This window comes from Sinocyclocheilus rhinocerous, unplaced genomic scaffold, assembly GCF_001515625.1.
Source record: "Sinocyclocheilus rhinocerous isolate Xijiao unplaced genomic scaffold, SAMN03320098_v1.1 scaffold358, whole genome shotgun sequence".
Taxonomy (NCBI): Eukaryota; Metazoa; Chordata; class Actinopteri; order Cypriniformes; family Cyprinidae; genus Sinocyclocheilus; species Sinocyclocheilus rhinocerous.
The window spans coordinates 816,783-836,787 of NW_015650700.1; the positions used below are offsets into that span (position 1 = coordinate 816,783).

At 38.6% G+C, this 20,005-nt stretch overlaps 1 protein-coding gene across 1 annotated transcript in view; it reads right to left on the reverse strand.

Moving 5' to 3' along the window:
* LOC107712323 (collagen alpha-1(XXI) chain-like) overlaps window positions 1-20,005 on the reverse strand; it is a 118,269-nt gene that overhangs the window by 51,226 nt on the left and 47,038 nt on the right. Inside the window, exons 14-19 of the mRNA XM_016517548.1 lie at window positions 16,752-16,805; window positions 16,610-16,663; window positions 16,389-16,442; window positions 16,247-16,300; window positions 15,352-15,405; window positions 13,854-13,907 (exon numbers count right to left, since the gene is read on the reverse strand). Coding sequence (XP_016373034.1) covers window positions 13,854-13,907; window positions 15,352-15,405; window positions 16,247-16,300; window positions 16,389-16,442; window positions 16,610-16,663; window positions 16,752-16,805 — 324 coding nt within the window. The remainder of the gene's footprint in view (window positions 1-13,853; window positions 13,908-15,351; window positions 15,406-16,246; window positions 16,301-16,388; window positions 16,443-16,609; window positions 16,664-16,751; window positions 16,806-20,005) is intronic.

Genomic DNA, 20,005 nt, shown 5'->3' on the forward strand with positions numbered 1-20,005 from the left:
GCTTTTAGCTATTTTGCCGCCCGCAGTTGGAATCAGCTTCCAGAAGAGATCAGATGTGCTAAAACATTAGTCACATTTAAATCTAGACTCAAAACTCATCTGTTTAGCTGTGCATTTATTGAATGAGCACTGTGCGATGGCCGAACTGATTGCACTGGATTTTATGTATTGCACTGGATTTTATGCAACCCGAAATGATTGCACTGGATTTTATGTATAATCATTTTCTATTTTTAACTGTCTTAAATTCATTTTAAATAAATTTTTTAATCATTTTCAAAGTTTTTAAATTCCTTGCTAGCAGAATTAAATTGCCATCAACTAATCTGTTCGTCCAGTGAACATTTAGTGTAATTTCATATCAACTCTAAGAAAGGATATTTTCGTGGCCATAAACCATCATCACCGTTTATAACGGGGTCTATAGCTTATACTAAACCTCTGTTTTGTTTAGTTAAATGTACGATACTGGTGTCCTTAGAAGACTAGCTCAGCATCCCCATCTTCTCAGAATCTAACAGAACTGCAGACTGAAGGCAAGTCACTGATGTGAGGCATTTATCTTTAATCGAGGTCACTCCTCTGGGATTTCAAAGACCCAATGGTGTCTTGGGACAGATTATGAAAGAGGGAAAGTTTACGACTCTTTGTCTCAGAACATGGTATTTTGCATATGTAATTCGATTGGGTGTTGATGCAAAAACTACTAAAGATTCTTAGAACACTAATATATTGCCTATGTACCAACATATAATATACCCTCTCGTTTAGATCATCAGAAGACGAATTCATAGATACTAAACATGGTATAGGTAAGATTACATGAACAAGTGGTTCTATCATAAGTGTAACCCCTCTTTCCCGGGTCCTCACTGCCACACCTCATTCTTGTTCCGAGGGGGTCTCAAACCTGGGTCTCCAGCTTGGGCGGCGGATGCACTAACAAGGAGGCTAAAGACTGCAGCCTCTAGCGTCAGTCGCTAGTGCGTCCCTTGAGATCAGGGGAGTGAGGTTTTTACCTGCACAGCACCTACTCGCTGGCCTCCATTACACTCACCCCCCTAAACCTCACTCCCATCCGGGTCACGGCACCAATGTAACCCCTGTCTCCCGGGTCCTCACTGCCACACCTCGTTCTTGTTCCGAGGGGGTCTCGAACCCGTGTCTCCGGCTTGGGAGGCGGATGCACTAACAAAGAGGCTAAAGACTGCAGCCTCTAGTTACATAAGCATGCATAAAACAGTATACAATACAAAGGACAATATACAAGAACAGTAACAACATACACAATGATCTGAAGGATATGTGTGTTCATTCAAAGAAAGGTTTTCCTATGAATTAATTAGAGAAGAGTCCATTTTTATGGGCATTATGTTTTTCCTATGGTTGAAAGATGGTGAGAGGGAAAACTCTCAACATGCCATTAAGTCGTAAAGTTTATCTGGTCTGGCTGAGGTGTCCTGGTTGCCATGGTAACCAAGGGCCTGGGGTCGTTCCCAGACATGCTGGCACCCAGTATGTTTATTGGGTGAGGGGTCTGTGATTATTTGTCAGAGGTGGAAAGTAACGAATTACATTTACTCACGTTACTGTAATTGAGTAGCTTTTTGTGTACTTCTACTTTTTAAAGTAATTTTTAAAATCTGTAATTTTACTTTTACTTAAGCATATTTTGTTTGAAGTATTGTACTTCGCTACATTTTAAAACACATTAATTTTTGAGTAAAAAAAAATCGCTCCCTGGAAACTACTGCAGTAAATAATGGTCAGGAGAACAAACTGGCGCTAAAATCACAAGAAAGATGCAGACGGACAAGACAGGCGTTATGGGGCAGACCCAGCTGAAAACGAAACCCCGTCGTATTCTGCTGAAGTTGAACTCGAAGGAAATGAAGTGAACCCCTGGCCATATTTAAGCTCTATTATGAAGTGTAAGCTTTGTTCGCCAAGGGAGACCAAACTAGCAGCTTATAAAATCTTGACATCAACCCTTGGCAAGCATGTAACTTAGAGGTAAGGTAAATACTTGCATTGTTGCATTGGTGGTTAAAATGAAGCTTTGACAGTTTAGCAAAAGGTTTTGCACAAAAATACAGTGGTGCAGGCAGCGTCGGCGCCACGGGGGGGCCTGAGGGGGCCTGGCCCGGCCACCTCGGTCACTGTGCCCCCTCACCTCTGGTGCCGTCTCCGTAGTGGGCGCCCTGATTTTAGTCGGTGAGGCAAGGTACTGCCCTGGGAAGGTCTCCCAGGCTGTTAAATACACAGATTAAAAGCGAAATGTTTTCATTTCGGTTCGTTCTTAGCAAAAAATATATATATTTTCGTTCAGGTTATGCAGAGCGAAATAAGAACGGTGCTGCATTTAGAAAGAATTCTTATTAACTTTGCTATTATTCTTGAATTTTCAAACTGCTAACACTTTGCACTTTCGAATTATGCCTTTACTGTATGACCAAAAATTACGGAGTAGTCTATTTTATGTTTCAGCTATTTGATCGCGCCGGCGCCTCAGGCGCACACTAAGCTACTGCATTCATTGGAAACAGCGCAGCCGTTCACCGTGCCGTCCATATTTTTGCTCATTATGATATTTTTCCGTCGATACTGGAACGCGCGTGAACTACAAAGCCTATTTTACCTAATAAGGCTAATAGTTTAGCTTCAGCTACATCTCGAATATGGACACATTTGGATTTGTGCCTGAGAGAGGTAAGCCCAACTTTACCTTACGTTTCTTTATAAATTAATTTGTTTTGGCATGTTTATTGCTAAGCATATTTTATTATATACTGCAATTATATTTATCCATTAGAATTATATATTTTAAAATTCTTATTCTGTTCTTATACGGTTAAATTTAAAGGATTTGTTGTAAAGTGGGGGGAACTAAAATAATGTTGGTACATTATAACATTATTAGGCCTGCCGTTATTATTTCTGAAAATGCAACTTATACGAAGACGTATCTTTTTTTTATTTTCCTCAAAAAAAAGATGCTTTTTAAAAGCATGTAGCAAACGAAAATATGCGATTAATCTGTTCCAATTTGTTACTGTGGGTTAACAAATTTACATTAGTAGGCTATTCTTATGCTTGGCTTCACAGATAGCAACATAGTCTGGGCCAAATCTGGTTTACATTCACTTCTGGCTTTTTTGTCTTTATTGCAAATATTTTTTGTTGTTTTTTATGTACGATGGATAATTAAAACAAATATCAGGCGTGTGTATTTATAACATCAATTACTAGGCCTACATTCTTTTTTTCAGAAATGGAAGTAACTTAAAATGTTATTGTGTGTTTGTAATTTTAATATTTTTATCTATAGGCCTATACAGCAAAACTACAGAGCTTCCAGTAGGTTATTTTACGGAGCTGTAAACACGGGAATCTCCGACCGCATGCAATCTTTGACGAACACCCAATTCATATATCAAACTAGGCTATGTTATTAAATTGTACATAGGCTATATATCAGATTATTTTATTTACAAGTTTCATGTTTGTGTTTATCCCGTTTTTTCCCCCGCTGCATCTGAAAATTACTTTCAGAAAAAAAATTTTTTTCATGTGCCTGCCCCCTTACTTTGTGCTCTCTGGCGCCGACCCTGGGTGCAGGGTGTGCGATATAGGCTATATCGTTTGCGAGAATATCGTAATTGTTGTTTTAACGATGTGCAATTTGACATTATCAGTATTTTGCCAAAAACAAAACAAAGCATTCCTACAGAGTGCCGTGAAGTCTAGTAGGTTAGACTAGAGCGCGTGCATTTAGAGTGCGTTCTTTCACTGCGTGATTTAGTCTGTTAAAATGCATTTAGAATGATCTAAAGATTGAAGATATAGGGGCAGAAAATGTATATATTTATATCATTAATTCATATAGGCGGTTTTAATTTCACATTTAAAGTATCTTGTGATTTATTTATTTTTTTATATATATATAATTTCAAATGAGTATTCAACATTTTATGTCTTATATATCACTAACATTATTTCTGCATTTGTAACTGCAGGTTAAATCCATTCATGTCCTGCATTAAACAGTGTGCAAATACATCTAAATGCCAGCCAAGATGCAGCTTCTGTGTTGATTTAATTTGTTTTATTAATGTAATGGTACTTTTACTTGAGTAGAATATTTTCGTACTCTTTCCACCTCTGTTATTTGTTAATCTAATGAATAATTGATTTGTTAAATCTAATGAACAAATGTGTGTCTGATTGGTCCAAATGCTACATATGCAAAAACAACATTTGCCCCACTTCAGAGTTTTCCAGGAGTTTAAGCTCTGCTTTCTATTTTTGTATCACAAAACACAATAATCAGCAATGAGTCTTTAAAAAAATACTCAGGACAGTAGACAAGCAGACTTTGTCAGCAACCAACAGTTTATTTGAATCAGGCCTAGCAATGCATTGTTCACAAAGCTTGCAAAATTGTGTATTATGTTATATATTAATATATTTACTATGCTACTTGTTGTAAGAAATGTGTTCTACTGTGTTGAATCACAAATAAAAAGAATTCTCATATCTCATAATGACCATATGCAATGCTATGACATGAACAATTACTGTTGTTAAGGCCATTTCTGCAAATGTTATAGTAGTTGACATGAAATACCTGGAAAGTGACACATCCTGTTGTGTGGCATAAGAAGAAGAAGAAGAAGAAGAAAATCAATAAAAATTATTTTGTCACCACAAGACCATTTAAAAAAGGAAGTCAATCATTGCTCCTGGAGGGCTACCATCCTGTAAAGTTCAGCTCAAACCCAACTCAAACCCACCCAAACAAGCGAGTCAAGGTGCTCAGGATTACTTAAAAAAAAAAAAAAACGACAGGCATGTTGGAGCTGAAGTCTGAAAGAAGGTATTCCTCTAGGAGCAGGGTTGGCTTTTCTCTACCATTTTAACAATTGTAAAAACATGAACCTAAAAAATGTTAACATAAAATCTTGAAGTTGATAAATAAAAGTTCCCTGAGAGGGAACGAGACACTGCTTCCTCTAACAGTTGTTATGGGGAACGCCATCAGCGTGACCGGTGTCTGAAACATGTCTAAACATGACAATTACATTGGCCGGCGACAGCCTCTTAAGTCACCACCGGTGCAACCATAGTATAAAAGGACACTGGAAGAGCACGTCATCAACTTTTTCATCTGAAGGAGATGAAGCAGGCATCCCAGAGGCATGGCGAGGGGACACTGTGTCTCATTCCGTCTCAGGGAACCATGGTTACATGTGTGACCTGAGACATTCCCTTTCAAGGAAATTCGCACTGCATCCTCTAGCGGTTGCAATGGGGAACAAAATACCCACTCTGGCATGCTGAGGGGAATGTATGCCAGAATAGCTAAAAAGCAAGCACTAAGAACCAAATCTACGGCTAGCTAATCTATGGTACGGCTTGCTTTGGTGCTTTTCCACTGCACGGCTCACTTTCTGGCACTTTTCCACTGCATGGTACGGCTCAGTACGGCTCTGTATGGCTTGATTAAATAGTACCACCTCGGTTGAGGTTCCAAGCGAGACATGCCAATACTAAAATGTGATGTGTTAACACTCCAGATCACTGATTGGTCAGAGAGAATCGTCATTACCAGGCGTCATTGGATTTGCAACACGAGAGACCAAACCCGCTAGCAGTAACAGCCACTACAATATCGTTCACATGACTTAAATGACTTGCTTTAAAAAAAGTGAAAATGAAAAATGAAAAGAAAAGAAAGTGTAGAATGTTTGTATCGCCTTTTTAATTTTCGTATAATTTTCTTACGTCTCACATTTACAATGATGTCACGGCAGTAGAGGCGCAACTAGTCTATATTCCCACCCACTTTGAAGCGGTACTAACTGCAGTGGAAAAGAAAGCGAGCTGTGCCGTACCGAGCCAAGCAATACCACGCAGTTGAAAAGCGAAGCGAGCTGAGCAGAGCCGTGCTGTGCAGTGCCGAGACGTACCACGCAGTGGAAAAGCGCCAATTGAAAGCCAGAACGGGCTAAACAAAGAAAGTGGAGGCCGAACGGCTCGCAGACTGAGAGGAGGCCTAACAACACTTAACTGATTGCAAGGTTGACAAAGCTCAAGTTTCCCCAAGGAGGATCACAGAGAGCCTAAACAACTCGAAACTGCTATACAGGTGGAGCTCTAAGAAGTGGAGGCCTCAGCAGAAAAACTCTCTATAGTGAGCAGAAGCCTAACGACACTCCTGTGTAAAGGCAGCTAGCCAAGGAGACTCACAGAGAGCCTAAAAACTTGGTACCACTGCCTGACCGAGCTCGAGGGGACAGACTATCAAAAATTAATGCCCCTACTCTCTCTGCATCTAAAACCTCAGAATTGTATGCTCCACATTACTCAATTCAGTATCTAAGAATTAGAAAAAGTACAGGAGGAGTTCTGAAAGGGAAAGCACTCTCCATCAGATTACTTCCATGCTCCGCCTACAATCCCCACGATCAATCATGTCTAGCAGCGAGACGTGGGAGATAGGTGCTCAACTCTCATCCCTCAAGAGAGGTTCAAGCATAAGCGGAGCTACTCACTGTGACCGCATCACACAGCATGCATTCAACTCCCTTGAGAGAGCCGAACATGCTCCATTCAAAGGCTAGATTCTCGAAATCATGCAAGAACAGAATCTGACATGAATGCATCGTTATGAGTATGTTCAACCCCCTCGAGAGCCGAACGTGCTCATGCAAATGCTGACTACTATCCCTCAGGTGATAATGAAAGAAGAATAAGCTTCTTACCTTCTCTTTCAGTCAGTCCCATGAACACATAAAAGAATGAGCACATCCAGCTTCCTCGTGAGTAGAACGCACTCCATCCAGCTTTTTACTGATAAATTCTCACGAGCACATTCAGCTCCCTCGAGAACGCGCGTGCTTCCCACCCAAACACAGTCGTGTGTCCCCAGGTGTAAAAAAACTCGAAACGCTTGGCTGGGTGTTTCATAGTAGTCGTGGTCTTAGCACGTACACAAACAAATGGTCTCCTGAAGACGAAGAAGATGACATGCTCTTCCAGTGCCCTTTTATACTATGATCGCACCAGTGGTGATGTCATAGGCAGTCGCCCGCCAATGTTATTGTCATGTTTAGATGTGCTTCAGACACATTGATGTCATTCCCCATAGTGACCACTAGAGGACGCAGTGTGAGTTCCCTTGAAAGGGAACTGAGAAACAGCGGTCTTGATTTCATCTGCCAGGATTCGGCAGTGGACTCTGAACATAGTCTTACTGAAGCAAAAGAAGAATCAATGCATAAATGTTTTAGACAACTATTGCCAAGTACAATGTTTAGATGTCAGTACCGCAAATGTTGATGCTGTAAATTGTTATTGGCAGGCACTTTCTGAGCAGGTCCTCGAACATTATCCACAGAGGGAAGATATAACATATACAGTAGAGCGGCCCCAAAATTTATTTGGACATTTAAGACACTGTTAAAAATATATGAATTCAATTGCATTAAATAACAAGTATCAAAATTTATTAACCTAGTACAAGAAGTTCAAAGAAAAGCTCTAGTCTCATTCAACCCTCTACATCTGTGAGTAAATCACTAAATTTTGACCAAACAATGTCTGACATTAGCCATTGGCTAATACATTTTTAGAGTTTAGTCAGCAGTGACTGAGTTTGTGACTAAGAATCAGTTAAGCACAGATATATTTTCAGTGCACATTTTGCATCTTCATAATCATACACACCCAATTCAGGTCATCAGATCATTAGCAGAGACTCCAAGACCTGAAATGGGTGTATTAGATGAAGGAGACATGAAAAATGTGCAGTGTTGTGGAGGTCCAGGAAACGGGTTGGGAATCACTGCACTTGAATACTGACTTGAAGTTTGAAAAGAAAGAATGCATGAGCTCATTTACGAAGGCGTGAAAAGATTCATTCTAAATGTAATTTTGGGTGGTTTCCCTCTTTGTCTTGACAGCACACTCTTCCCACTGATATCAAAAGATTTTCAGAATTATCTCATGCTTTCACATGCTTGACTCACCGTCGCTTAGCTGAGAGCATGTTTTCTGTTTCTTTCTCTCACACATATGCAAACAGACAGAAAGCAAGAGATTCTTACTTTCTTGTTTATTCCTGTAAAATGACTGAATGTGTTTGGAATTACTCATTATTTTAGTCTTCTGTCATGTAAAATAAAGCCTTTAATCCTTTACTAAGCAGAAGCGACAGGTGGTTCCTATCATAAATGGGTGGTACTGATACACAAACGGCAATCCTGATGGCAAGTGCTTGCCTATCACAGTCCAACTTTTAATTTCTGCAAATCAGTTCAAGCGAAAGCAGAGGACCAGATTAATATACAGGAACTCAGCAGTCTGTCAGAATTCAGTATTTTTATTTATTTATTTATTTATTTATTTTATTAGACTGAATAACCAATAACGTCTCAAGCACTACCACCAGCCCATAATTTCATATGACACATTTTTATAGTTGCCACATTTTAGCTCTAATTACTAAAGTTCTTATATACTTCTGTACATACATACATTTTTGTTTTTTGTGTTTTGCGTCTGTCAAAAGTCTCGTAAGTACACACACAAAAAAATAGCATAGGGGGTTGTCATTTGTTTATTGTTATTTTTTTTATTTATATATGTTTGATATTATATGTTTGATATTTTGTCACCGAAAGCAATGACATTAATTGAATTTAAGTGTATAAATGTTTAATTGTCTGGTAACAATTTCCAATAAGGTTCAGTTCGGTAATAGAAAGTATCATGAACCAACAATAAGTGTTACCAATTGCTCAGATACTTCATGGGGCCATTGTGTGTTTATGATTTTTTTTTCTATACAGACTAATGGTAGTAATCATTTAAATAGCCTCCTGAGAGGTTGAATATGAAAGTAACAGTTGGTCCAGTGGTTTATGAATGAACAGCAAAATAAACAATGTTTTACAATTTTAGCATATCCAACAAAGCCACCTTGGTGGATTTTCCATGATAAGCGGAAGCAGATGTTTGGTCTGCAGGGACCAGTAAAACAACAATGAAACTTGTTGCAAAAAGTGCCTTCATTTTATTTCCCAAACTAGTTAAACGCAAACCCAGCCCACAGAACTGCAGTCTGAAAATCAAGGGGAGGCATCATCACCTTGTCTACACTGTAAGAAACTTACTGTAGAAAAAGCACAGTAATTAACTGGCAGCAAGTGTCAAGTAACTTACTGTAGAAAAGAACTACAGTAATTAAGTGGCAGCTAGTGACAAGTAACTTACTGTAGAAGAAATAACCATATTTTTGCTGTTTTCATTTATAGTAGCAACCATGTAACTGTAAAGTAAAACTCGCTAATTTGCAAGGGCAACTTTTTTTTTTTTTTTTGCTTCCTGTATTCTCTATTCAAACCTAAAATGTAATTGAATTACAGTGAGGTCAAATTAAATGCATTAATTTGCTGGAAACCCAGCTGGCACTGTAGGCTACTATGTTTTCCTTCTCTATCCCAGTGGCTGGGTATCAGAAAACCCTAGTGTATGGCAGTACGGTGAAATCACGTTCTGGGGGGTGAATTTATGATTATGATACTGAAGTTAAAATAATATGATAATAATTAAAAGTTTGTATGAAGCAGTATAATGGGCTGTTTTTGTACAGGTAAAATAACTGGAAGCGAAAGACACCAGAAGCCAAACACATTCAAGTAACAAATAGTCGCGCCCGCTCTCTTGGGCAAACTAAGATGGATATAAATAATATCCATTATTTTTTTACAGCACATTGTTGGTTACTGTAATTTTCTACAGTACATAATTGCTTGTTGTGTTTACTGCAATACATTGGAAGTTACTGTGATTTTCTACAAGACATTGCTGGTTACTGTGACACTCACAGTACTTCTTACATTACTGCAATTTTGACTGAAATTACGGTATTCTACTGTGAACTAGTATCCAGTAATTTCCTGTGCACAAACACAGTAAATTCCTGTAGATTTCACATGAATTTTTTTACAGTGCATGCTTTGATAACATATTTCGGTTACACTTTTTTTTTTACAGTATGTGTACTTATAGTGTACTTCCCCAAGAAAGTACTTGGAAGTTTATGGCAACTACATGGGTTAATGTTAGGTTTAGGGGTAGGTTCAGGGTTAGTACCTAGTTATTACCCAGTTATTCTAATTGTATAAGCACATAGTACATACATGCGGAACAGGGCTGTAAAATAAAGTGCTAGCCTTATTTCTATACTTCTGTAATGCCAGTAAAGCAATAAAAATAATCTGAAATAATCTCTAGCTACTGTAGGTACAATAGAGGCCAAAAGTGATGGCTATAGAGGTGTTTTTTAGGAAAACTGACATCGTAGCCCTTTATTCAAATGTATTAAAAATGTATTCAATTTTGTAAACATATTGCACATTTGTGCTTGGAGTGTAAAACTAAATGTAAACGCTCCACATTTCAATTGTTTCATTTGTGATGATGCGAAAGCTGACACACAAAGCTTGTACTCATTATTCCCAACCTTTAATTCAGTCAGTCACTGTGGGAGGTGTTAGCTATATTATTAGACATTATGGTAGCACTTTATTTTACAGTACATGTACTTCCCTGGTACACACATGGTAAATATATTGTACCTACAGGCAAATGAGTGGTAACACAAGGTATTTACCAGAGGTGTATGTACATGGTAACAAATAAGAAACACGGCTGTACTTAACAGTCATATATGCATGGTAATTAGATTGTACATACAGACAAGTGTGGGTAATAACGGTCACTTACAAGTAGTGCCCGTACATGGTAACTAATTAGATACTTTACTTTACTTACTAATGTATATACATAGTAAATAAGACATATTACTGTACATACTAATGGTACGTACATGGTAAATGTGTAGTTTTGTTACCTTGTTACTCTCACGTTTATGGTGTGTTTTTGTTTTGTTTTCCCTTATTTGGTTTCCTTCCAGTTCCTGTCCTGATTATGTTTATTTGTCTCAGGTGTGTTCTATTAATTATCCTTGATTACTCCTCACCTGTTCCTGTTCTACCTGATTGCGTTTCATGTGTTTATAATCCCTGTGTTTCTGAGTTTCCCTTGTCTGGAATTATACATCGATGTTGTGCTTCATGTGAGTCTCACCCTGCCTTGTGTTACCCCTTTGGATTGTTTATTAAAGACTGCCGTTTTGAGTTTATCCCCGTCTTCGTCTTGTCCCAGAAGGCAACCGTGACAGTTACCTTGTTATAGGGCTGTGCAAAAAATCGAATGCGATTTTCATGCGCGTCTCATCAGTAAAGCCGCTTCTGTGATTAGTAGTAAATCTCCAGCACGTGCTTTCAGATGGAGCGGCATTTACTACACAGCGCCGTAGTTCACTGACAAGCTACGCAAAATCGCGTTCAAAATCGCAGGCGATTCATTGCCAATTATGCGATTTTGTGTAGCTTGTCAGTGAACTATGGCTCGATTTTTTTGCACAGCCCTACCTTGTTACCTTTTGTTACCATGTCTTGTTTGTTACCACATAATACCACATTTTTCCGTAGGTGCTACACATTTACCATGTACATATCATTAGTATGTACAGTTATGTGTCTTGTTCGTTACCATATACGGATACTGTTAGGACGTGCCTGTTTGTACCCACTTGACCATAAGTACTACATATTTACCATGTATATACATTAGTAAGTACAGTAAATTATCTAATTAGTTACCATGTACAGGCACTACCTCTAAGTGACCATTATTACCCACACTTGTCTGTATGTACAAACTAAATACCATGCATGTACGACTGTTAAATACAGCCGTGTTTCTTATTTGTTACCATACACTTCAGGTAAGTACCTTATGTTTCCACTCATTTGCCTGTAGGTACAAGATATTTACCATGTATGTACCAGCCAGGGAAGTACACGTACTGTAAAATAAAGTGCTACCAACATTATAATGTGGGTTTTAGTGAAAATGGCCAGGGGGGAGGAGCTGTCCTCATGCAGCCAAGCAGGATATTACCAAAATGGCTAAATCTGGTCAATACACTTAGGATATTGCTTGTTTGCTGGTCACGTTGTGCGCAGGTTTATTTCAGAGCACTGTGACAAGGTACCATGTAGAAGCACTGGTCCAAAGAAGACTAGTCAATGTTTGGACAGGAGGTTGAAAGTTATGTCAATGTATGACTGCTTCAATATTCCTTCCAAAGTCTTGGATGAAACGTGCAATTTTCAGGAACCTCCAGCTTTACCTCACACTTCAAGGTGATTATGGAAGATCTGTTTGGAGATCAAATGTGTAATATCTAACACAATAATGATCCCAAACACACCACACACACAGCAAAGCCACCAAGGAATAGTGCTCCTTAATCCAAATGAAAACCTTGAATCAAAGCTGAGGAAACTTGAATTAAAGCTGATGAATGAATATCAGATTTGTGAGAAATCTATAGGAACACTTTGCAAGAAATTACACACAACATATGGACAAAGCTTATTGAGTAATGCAGCTGCTGTAATCAAAAACAAGGGAGAACCAATGAAATAATAACTGAAAAAAAAAACATAGTCCATGATATTCTAGCTGTAGTTTGCCTTTTTGCCTTTTTTTTTCTTTCAGTTTAAACAACTTAACCGAGTTTAACATTTTATTCTTTCCAATATAACATACTCCTCAAATTTTGATTGTTTAATCAAACTTGTAGGGTATTAAAAAGCAAATATCCTCTCCGGACATTACGCAAAGCTTATTGAGTAATGCAGCTGCTGTAATCAAAAACAAGGGAGAACCAATGAAATAATAACTGAAAAAAAAAACATATTCCATGATATTCTAGCTGTAGTTTGCCTTTTTGCCTTTTTTTTCTTTCAGTTTAAATAACTTAACCGAGTTTAACATTTTATTCTTTCCAATATAACATACTCCTCAAATTTTGATTGTTTAATCAAACTTGTAGGGTATTAAAAAGCAAATATCCTCTCCGGACATTACTTTTGGCCACTTTTGTACTGTATGTAAGGCTTTTAGCATGAGATAAAATATTGCAGATGACTATTGGATAATTCTATAAAGTAGATATTTGGTTTCAAGGACATTTTTGTTAGTATTGTATGATTAATGTAAAATGTTCAATGTAAAATCTCTGTCCTAAAACAAATGCTGCCAAATAACTAGATCAGTGGTTTTCAATCCTGGTCATGGGGACCCACCACTCTGCACATTTTGTATGTCTCTCTTTTCTGACACACAGCGCAGTTCATGGATCTCTCTCCTAATGAGCTGATGATCTGAATCAGGTGTGTTAAATAAGGGAGACATGCAAAATGTGCAGCGCGGTGGGTCCCAAGGACCAGGATTTAAAACCACTGAACTAGATAATCTAAAATTAAAGAAAATGCATTGTATATATTTGGCCTGTTTGCTATTTGTCCCAAAACCAGCTAGATGGCTCTAGTTAGCTGGCTTTCATTATACTTGAAACATTCTCCCAATAGAGCTATAAAAATCTATGGCTCTTAGACCCGCTTCTCTAAAGATGAGTTCAGCGCTAGTCTGCTGAACTGAATTGCTGAGTCACTCACAGTTTTTTCCCAGGTTACACTGAAATTTTCTTCTGCCCAGTCCAGGTGCAAAGACTTAACCACCAATAAGACTTCAAATCATGTAAATTCATTCAGCCAAACTGGAGCGTTGTATTGGATGAAGTAAAAAGGGAGTATTCCTCATGAGTTTCTCTGCTTAAATGCGGTCTGGTATTATTCAACAGCTTGCTCTTCAATGCGGTCCACCCACTAAAACACCTGGCAATGATCTTAGCTGTTTTAAGATGTACTCACAGGATGTCCCTCTCTTCCATCTACTCCAGGAATTCCAGGCGGTCCCGGATCTCCCTGAAGAGACAAAGATCATATAGTCAGAGTAAATGTGCACCGCATCTCATTGTTTTAACGGGGGATGGGAGTGTTTGAAACTTGTTGGAATTGTTCATGCAAATAACACTGAGCATATTCTGCATGCATACAATACTGAGAACATTTCACTTCAAATCCGTCTTTTTACCTACAATAAACAAGATGCTGAACAAAAATGGCATGCCACTGAATCTGCTGGCAATAACATTAAGGCAGCAACAGTGTGTTTCTTGGTTTCTCATGACTTATGATTAAGCTGCAATAAATCTTAAGCAGTGCCATATGTTTTTTTTTTTTTTTATCCTCTATGTATAAGCAAGAGCATGTGTAAGCAAGGAGTATTTAAGCATGGCACATTTTTCAACATAATGATTATTAATGATTATTATAACATGGAATGAATCAGTGATAAGATGCCCAGGATGCCTTCATTGCTTTTCTCTTACTTGAAGAAATAAACATGAACTTTAAGGGAGTAGTGCATGTTTAAAGATCTGAAACTAATCAAATAATCCAGGATTTATCATATAGGCAACCACCATGATGTTGACGAACAGCTTGGTTTAATAAAAGCCATCTGTAAGCCTGGAAAAAGACAGCGTAGATCAGCATGAAAGAGGAAACGATGGTGCAAACCTTTTTATGGCTTTCCATAAGGAGATTCTGTACTAGCATATTTTTTCATGCAATTCTGTCAAATAATACTGCATCTTGGAATCCTGTTTGGCCTCCTCAGAATGGGCTTTGCAAATATTCTCAATGGTCCATGTTCACAGTTCAAGGAATGGGGACCCACCACTCTGCACATTTTGTATGTCTCTCTTTTCTGACACACAGCGCAGTTCATGGATCTCTCTCCTAATGAGCTGATGATCTGAATCAGGTGTGTTAAATAAGGGAGACATGCAAAATGTGCAGCGCAGTGGGTCCCAAGGACCAGGATTTAAAACCACTGAACTAGATAATCTAAAATTAAAGAAAATGCATTGTATATATTTGGCCTGTTTGCTATTTGTCCCAAAACCAGCTAGATGGCTCTAGTTAGTTGGCTTTCATTATACTTGAAACATTCTCCCAATAGAGCTATAAAAATCTATGGCTCTTAGACCCGCTTCTCTAAAGATGAGTTCAGCGCTAGTCTGCTGAACTGAATTGCTGAGTCACTCACAGTTTTTTCCCAGGTTACACTGAAATTTTCTTCTGCCCAGTCCAGGTGCAAAGACTTAACCACCAATAAGACTTCAAATCATGTAAATTCATTCAGCCAAACTGGAGCGTTGTATTGGATGAAGTAAAAAGGGAGTATTCCTCATGAGTTTCTCTGCTTAAATGCGGTCTGGTATTATTCAACAGCTTGCTCTTCAATGCGGTCCACCCACTAAAACACCTGGCAATGATCTTAGCTGTTTTAAGATGTACTCACAGGATGTCCCTCTCTTCCATCTACTCCAGGAATTCCAGGCGGTCCCGGATCTCCCTGAAGAGACAAAGATCATATAGTCAGAGTAAATGTGCACCGCATCTCATTGTTTTAACGGGGGATGGGAGTGTTTGAAACTTGTTGGAATTGTTCATGCAAATAACACTGAGCATATTCTGCATGCATACAATACTGAGAACATTTCACTTCAAATCCGTCTTTTTACTTACAATAAACAAGATGCTGAACAAAAATGGCATGCCACTGAATCTGCTGGCAATAACATTAAGGCAGCAACAGTGTGTTTCTTGGTTTCTCATGACTTATGATTAAGCTGCAATAAATCTTAAGCAGTGCCATATGTTTTTTTTTTTTTTTATCCTCTATGTATAAGCAAGAGCATGTGTAAGCAAGGAGTATTTAAGCATGGCACATTTTTCAACATAATGATTATTAATGATTATTATAACATGGAATGAATCAGTGATAAGATGCCCAGGATGCCTTCATTGCTTTTCTCTTACTTGAAGAAATAAACATGAACTTTAAGGGAGTAGTGCATGTTTAAAGATCTGAAACTAATCAAATAATCCAGGATTTATCATATAGGCAACCACCATGATGTTGACGAACAGCTTGGTTTAATAAAAGCCATCTGTAAGCCTGGAAAAAGACAGCGTAGATCAGCATGAAAGAGGAAACGATGGTGCAAACCTTTTTATGGCTTTCCATAAGGAGATTCTGTACTAGCATATTTTTTCATGCAATTCTGTCAAATAATACTGCATCTTGGAATCCTGTTTGGCCTCCTCAGAATGGGCTTTGCAAATATTCTCAATGGTCCATGTTCACAGTTCAAGGAAGCCATTAAACAGAGAAGAGCTGTATCAGTACAGACCTTTAGACCAATTCCTCCAGGAATTCCATCTTTCCCATCCCTGCCAGGTGCTCCCTTGATAAACACACAAAAATGGCATTAAAGCATAATGACTGACCACTTACAAAATTGAAGTGGAGAAATGATTGAATGGTAAACATACAAGCTCTCCTGGATATCCAGGTGGACCAGCAAGGCCTCTACTCCCTTTTTCTCCCTAAAATAGACAGTATGTCTGTTAATGCAATATAGAGTATTGGAATAACTACTGCATCTTGGAATCCTGTTTGGCCTCCTCAGAATGGGCTTGCCAAATATTCTCGATGGTCCATGTTCACAGTTCAAGGAAGCCATTAAACAGAGAAGAGCTGTATCAGTACAGACCTTTAGACCAATTCCTCCAGGAATTCCATCTTTCCCATCCCTGCCAGGTGCTCCCTTGATAAACACACAAAAATGGCATTAAAGCATAATGACTGACCACTTACAAAATTGAAGTGGAGAAATGATTGAATGGTAAACATACAAGCTCTCCTGGATATCCAGGTGGACCAGCAGGGCCTCTACTCCCTTTTTCACCCTAAAATAGACAGTAGGTCAGTTAATGCAATATAGAGTATTGGAAAATAACAAAAAAATGAGGTTGAATTGCTGTTCAAGCCATTAAAAGATTTGATTTGTGAAGTTATTGTTTTATTTATCCAAACCAGTAACTCCCTAAAAAGTACATCATGTTTTATTCCAAAATTATATAAGTACTTTTCAGTACAGGGACTTATTCAATAACCAAGGTCATGCAAAAAAAAAAAAAAAAACTCCAGCTGTTCATTAGCTATTATCCCAGAGGAACTATAGATATGAAGTGGGCTAAGAACACGTCCAGTGAAGAGCTGAGGTACAGTACAGATCCAAAGTCACTGTTTACGCAAACAGTCTTAGAATAATACTACAAAGCATTATTGGTCAGGCGGTCGCAGGCACAGAGAAGCAGTGACCAAAATTATCCTGAATGACAAGTGCACTAAATTTAAAGATAAAAACAAATAAACAAAACACCCGTTTTTGAGAACAGAGAGAGCTGGAAATAAAAAGGGGAAGCTTTATGCTATAGACCTTTTTCATGGAATGCGAAATTACCCATTATGCTTTGCGCGTACGCGTATGGAGGATGCTTCGAACTTCCGGTTGCAGATTGATGCGTTTAGTTAGGCGTTACAGAGTTATTTGGACAGCTCTGAAACGACGGTTGTAATCTGTTTTACTTACTTTTAATGTCCATAATGTCAACAAGCAATGGCAACATTAGTTCGCGGTGGCAGCATGATCAAGACTATTTAACAAAGACCGTAAACAATGTAACTTTTTCTGTTCCTCATCCTACGAAGTTTGGCAACATTAGTTGCAGCATGATCAAGACTATTTAACAAAGACCGTAAACAATGTAACTTTGTCTGTTCCTCATCCTACGAAGTGGACCAGCGCCACCTCCTGGATTGATGATATGAAACAATGGCCACCAGTCACATATGTTGACATATTCAATTACCTTGTTTTGTCTGAGGGTGTGGATGGCGAGGAACTTAGAAATGATAAAAGTACCAAAGCATACAGTCATCTACACAGTAACAAAATTGGACGAATTCTTTGCCATAAACATCTGCAGTTCACATTACTGAAAGCGGAGGTAGAGCCGAGTCAGGCTATAAATAAACCAAATCACATCGCGTGGGTTATGTTACAAAATAACGGAGTAGTGGAAACAGCTGGATGCTCCTGCGTAGCTGGCCCCGGCAGGTCTTGCAGCCATGCTGCTGCAGTGTTGTGGAAGGTGGGTATTTATAAATAGCGCAACACTTCTAGTGTGGCTAAACAAGTGCAGTGCTTGAAGTGGAAAAAAAGAAGTGGCACGATCAAGACTATTTGACAAAGACCGTAAATGTAACTTTTTCTGTTCCTCATCCTACGAAGTTGACCAGCGCCACCTCCTGGATTGATGATATGAAACAATGGCCACCAGTCACATATGTTGACATATTCAATTACCTTGTTTTGTCTGAGGGTGTGGATGGCGAGGAACTTAGAAATTATAAAAGTACCAAAGCATACAGTTATCTACACAGTAACAAAATTGGACGAATTCTTTGCCATAAACATCTGCCGTTCATATTACTGAAAACGGAGGTAGAGCTGAGTCAGGCTATAAATAAAACAAATCACATCGTGTGGGTTATGTTACAAAATAACTGAGTAGTTGAAACAGCTGGATGCTCCTGCGTAGCTGGCCCCGGCAGGTCTTGTAGCCATGCTGCTGCTGTGTTGTGGAAGGTGGGTATTTATAAATAGCGCAACACTTCTAGTGTGGCTAAACAAGTGCAGTGCTTGAAGTGGAAAAAAAGAAGTGCCGTGTTCTGACAAATAATGCTACCTATCAGATTATGCTACCAACACTGTATTTATCCTACTGTAAGGGTAGGTTTAGGGTTGGGGTAGGTGTACATGTTAATAAAGCCTCACACCTTATTAATATCATGCTGGAAGCAAAATCTGATAGGTAGCACTTTTCGCTATCGAATTATGCTACCATCTGTTTTAATGGGAGGTAGCAAAATCTGACAGGGTAGCACAAATCGTCAGAACACCGGTGTTGTGCCCAATTCTGACCCCCGCCAGATTATTATTATAGTATTGGTAGGTTTAGGGTTAGGTGTGGGGGAGGGGTTAGAATTAGGGGTGGGGTAAATTAGCCAGATGACATTTCGACGTCACAAAGCTGAGGATGTATATGGTGCGTCATCAACAAGGGAGGGAGAAAGGCTACCATCTACACCAAGCTATGACACACATCAAGACTTCAGGGAGAGAGTCAATTTTTCCTTTTGGAAAAATGCTACAATGACAATGTCTACAGCCATGGTGTCAGTCCAAAAAGAAATTATCTTGCTCACTTTACTCACTGATATACGGAATCAAATGGCTAGATCTTCTATCAGTAGGTTTAATTTCAGCTTCATTAGTGTGAGCAAGATTTGCTGTTCAATTTCGGTCTGGTAAGCCAGATTTTCATGGGGACGCAGAACCGCTACAAGGGTATGAAATGTGTGGAGAGGGAGCCTGGTGTACAGATTTGAGTCATATACATTCATCAGAGTAGGAGGCTTGAATGTATCGCACTGCGTTGACTGGTTTACATAAGTTACAATGTGTTGTCTCTTGATGTAACAATGCTCCTCGAAGATGTGGTCTTCCCACTGTGTTCCAACAGAGGCTACATTTTAGATGTACAGCTGTGGTCATCAACATCTGATTGCTTGGGACTGGGGACAGATGCAAGACTCTCTTCTACAGGTCTCAGTTCGTCCATTCCAGGGTGCTCTTGGTAAACAACAGCTCCTGTAAATACAGACAAGGCATTATACAATGAAGCATCTAAAATTAGCTGGGTTATTATATGGTACAGGGTGACTTTCTATTTCGAAAAGGGTGATTTTTATATTAGATTTTTTTTTTTTTTTTGAAAATTGTTAGTTACTAAAAATGAATAAACTAATTCATTTTAGGATATAATAATGCAGAATTTTAGTTTAGCACTAATACACTTTTAATTGGCATTGTATGAAAGACAAAATGCTGACTTTCCACATTTTGTAAACCAAAATGAGTTCATGAACAAATACTTTCAGGTATTATTTTGTTAAATGTTGTGATTTGAGCTGCAATATGGTGAACATTTACCCCCCGGTTTCACAGACAAGGCTTAAGCCTAGTCCCAGACTAAAATGT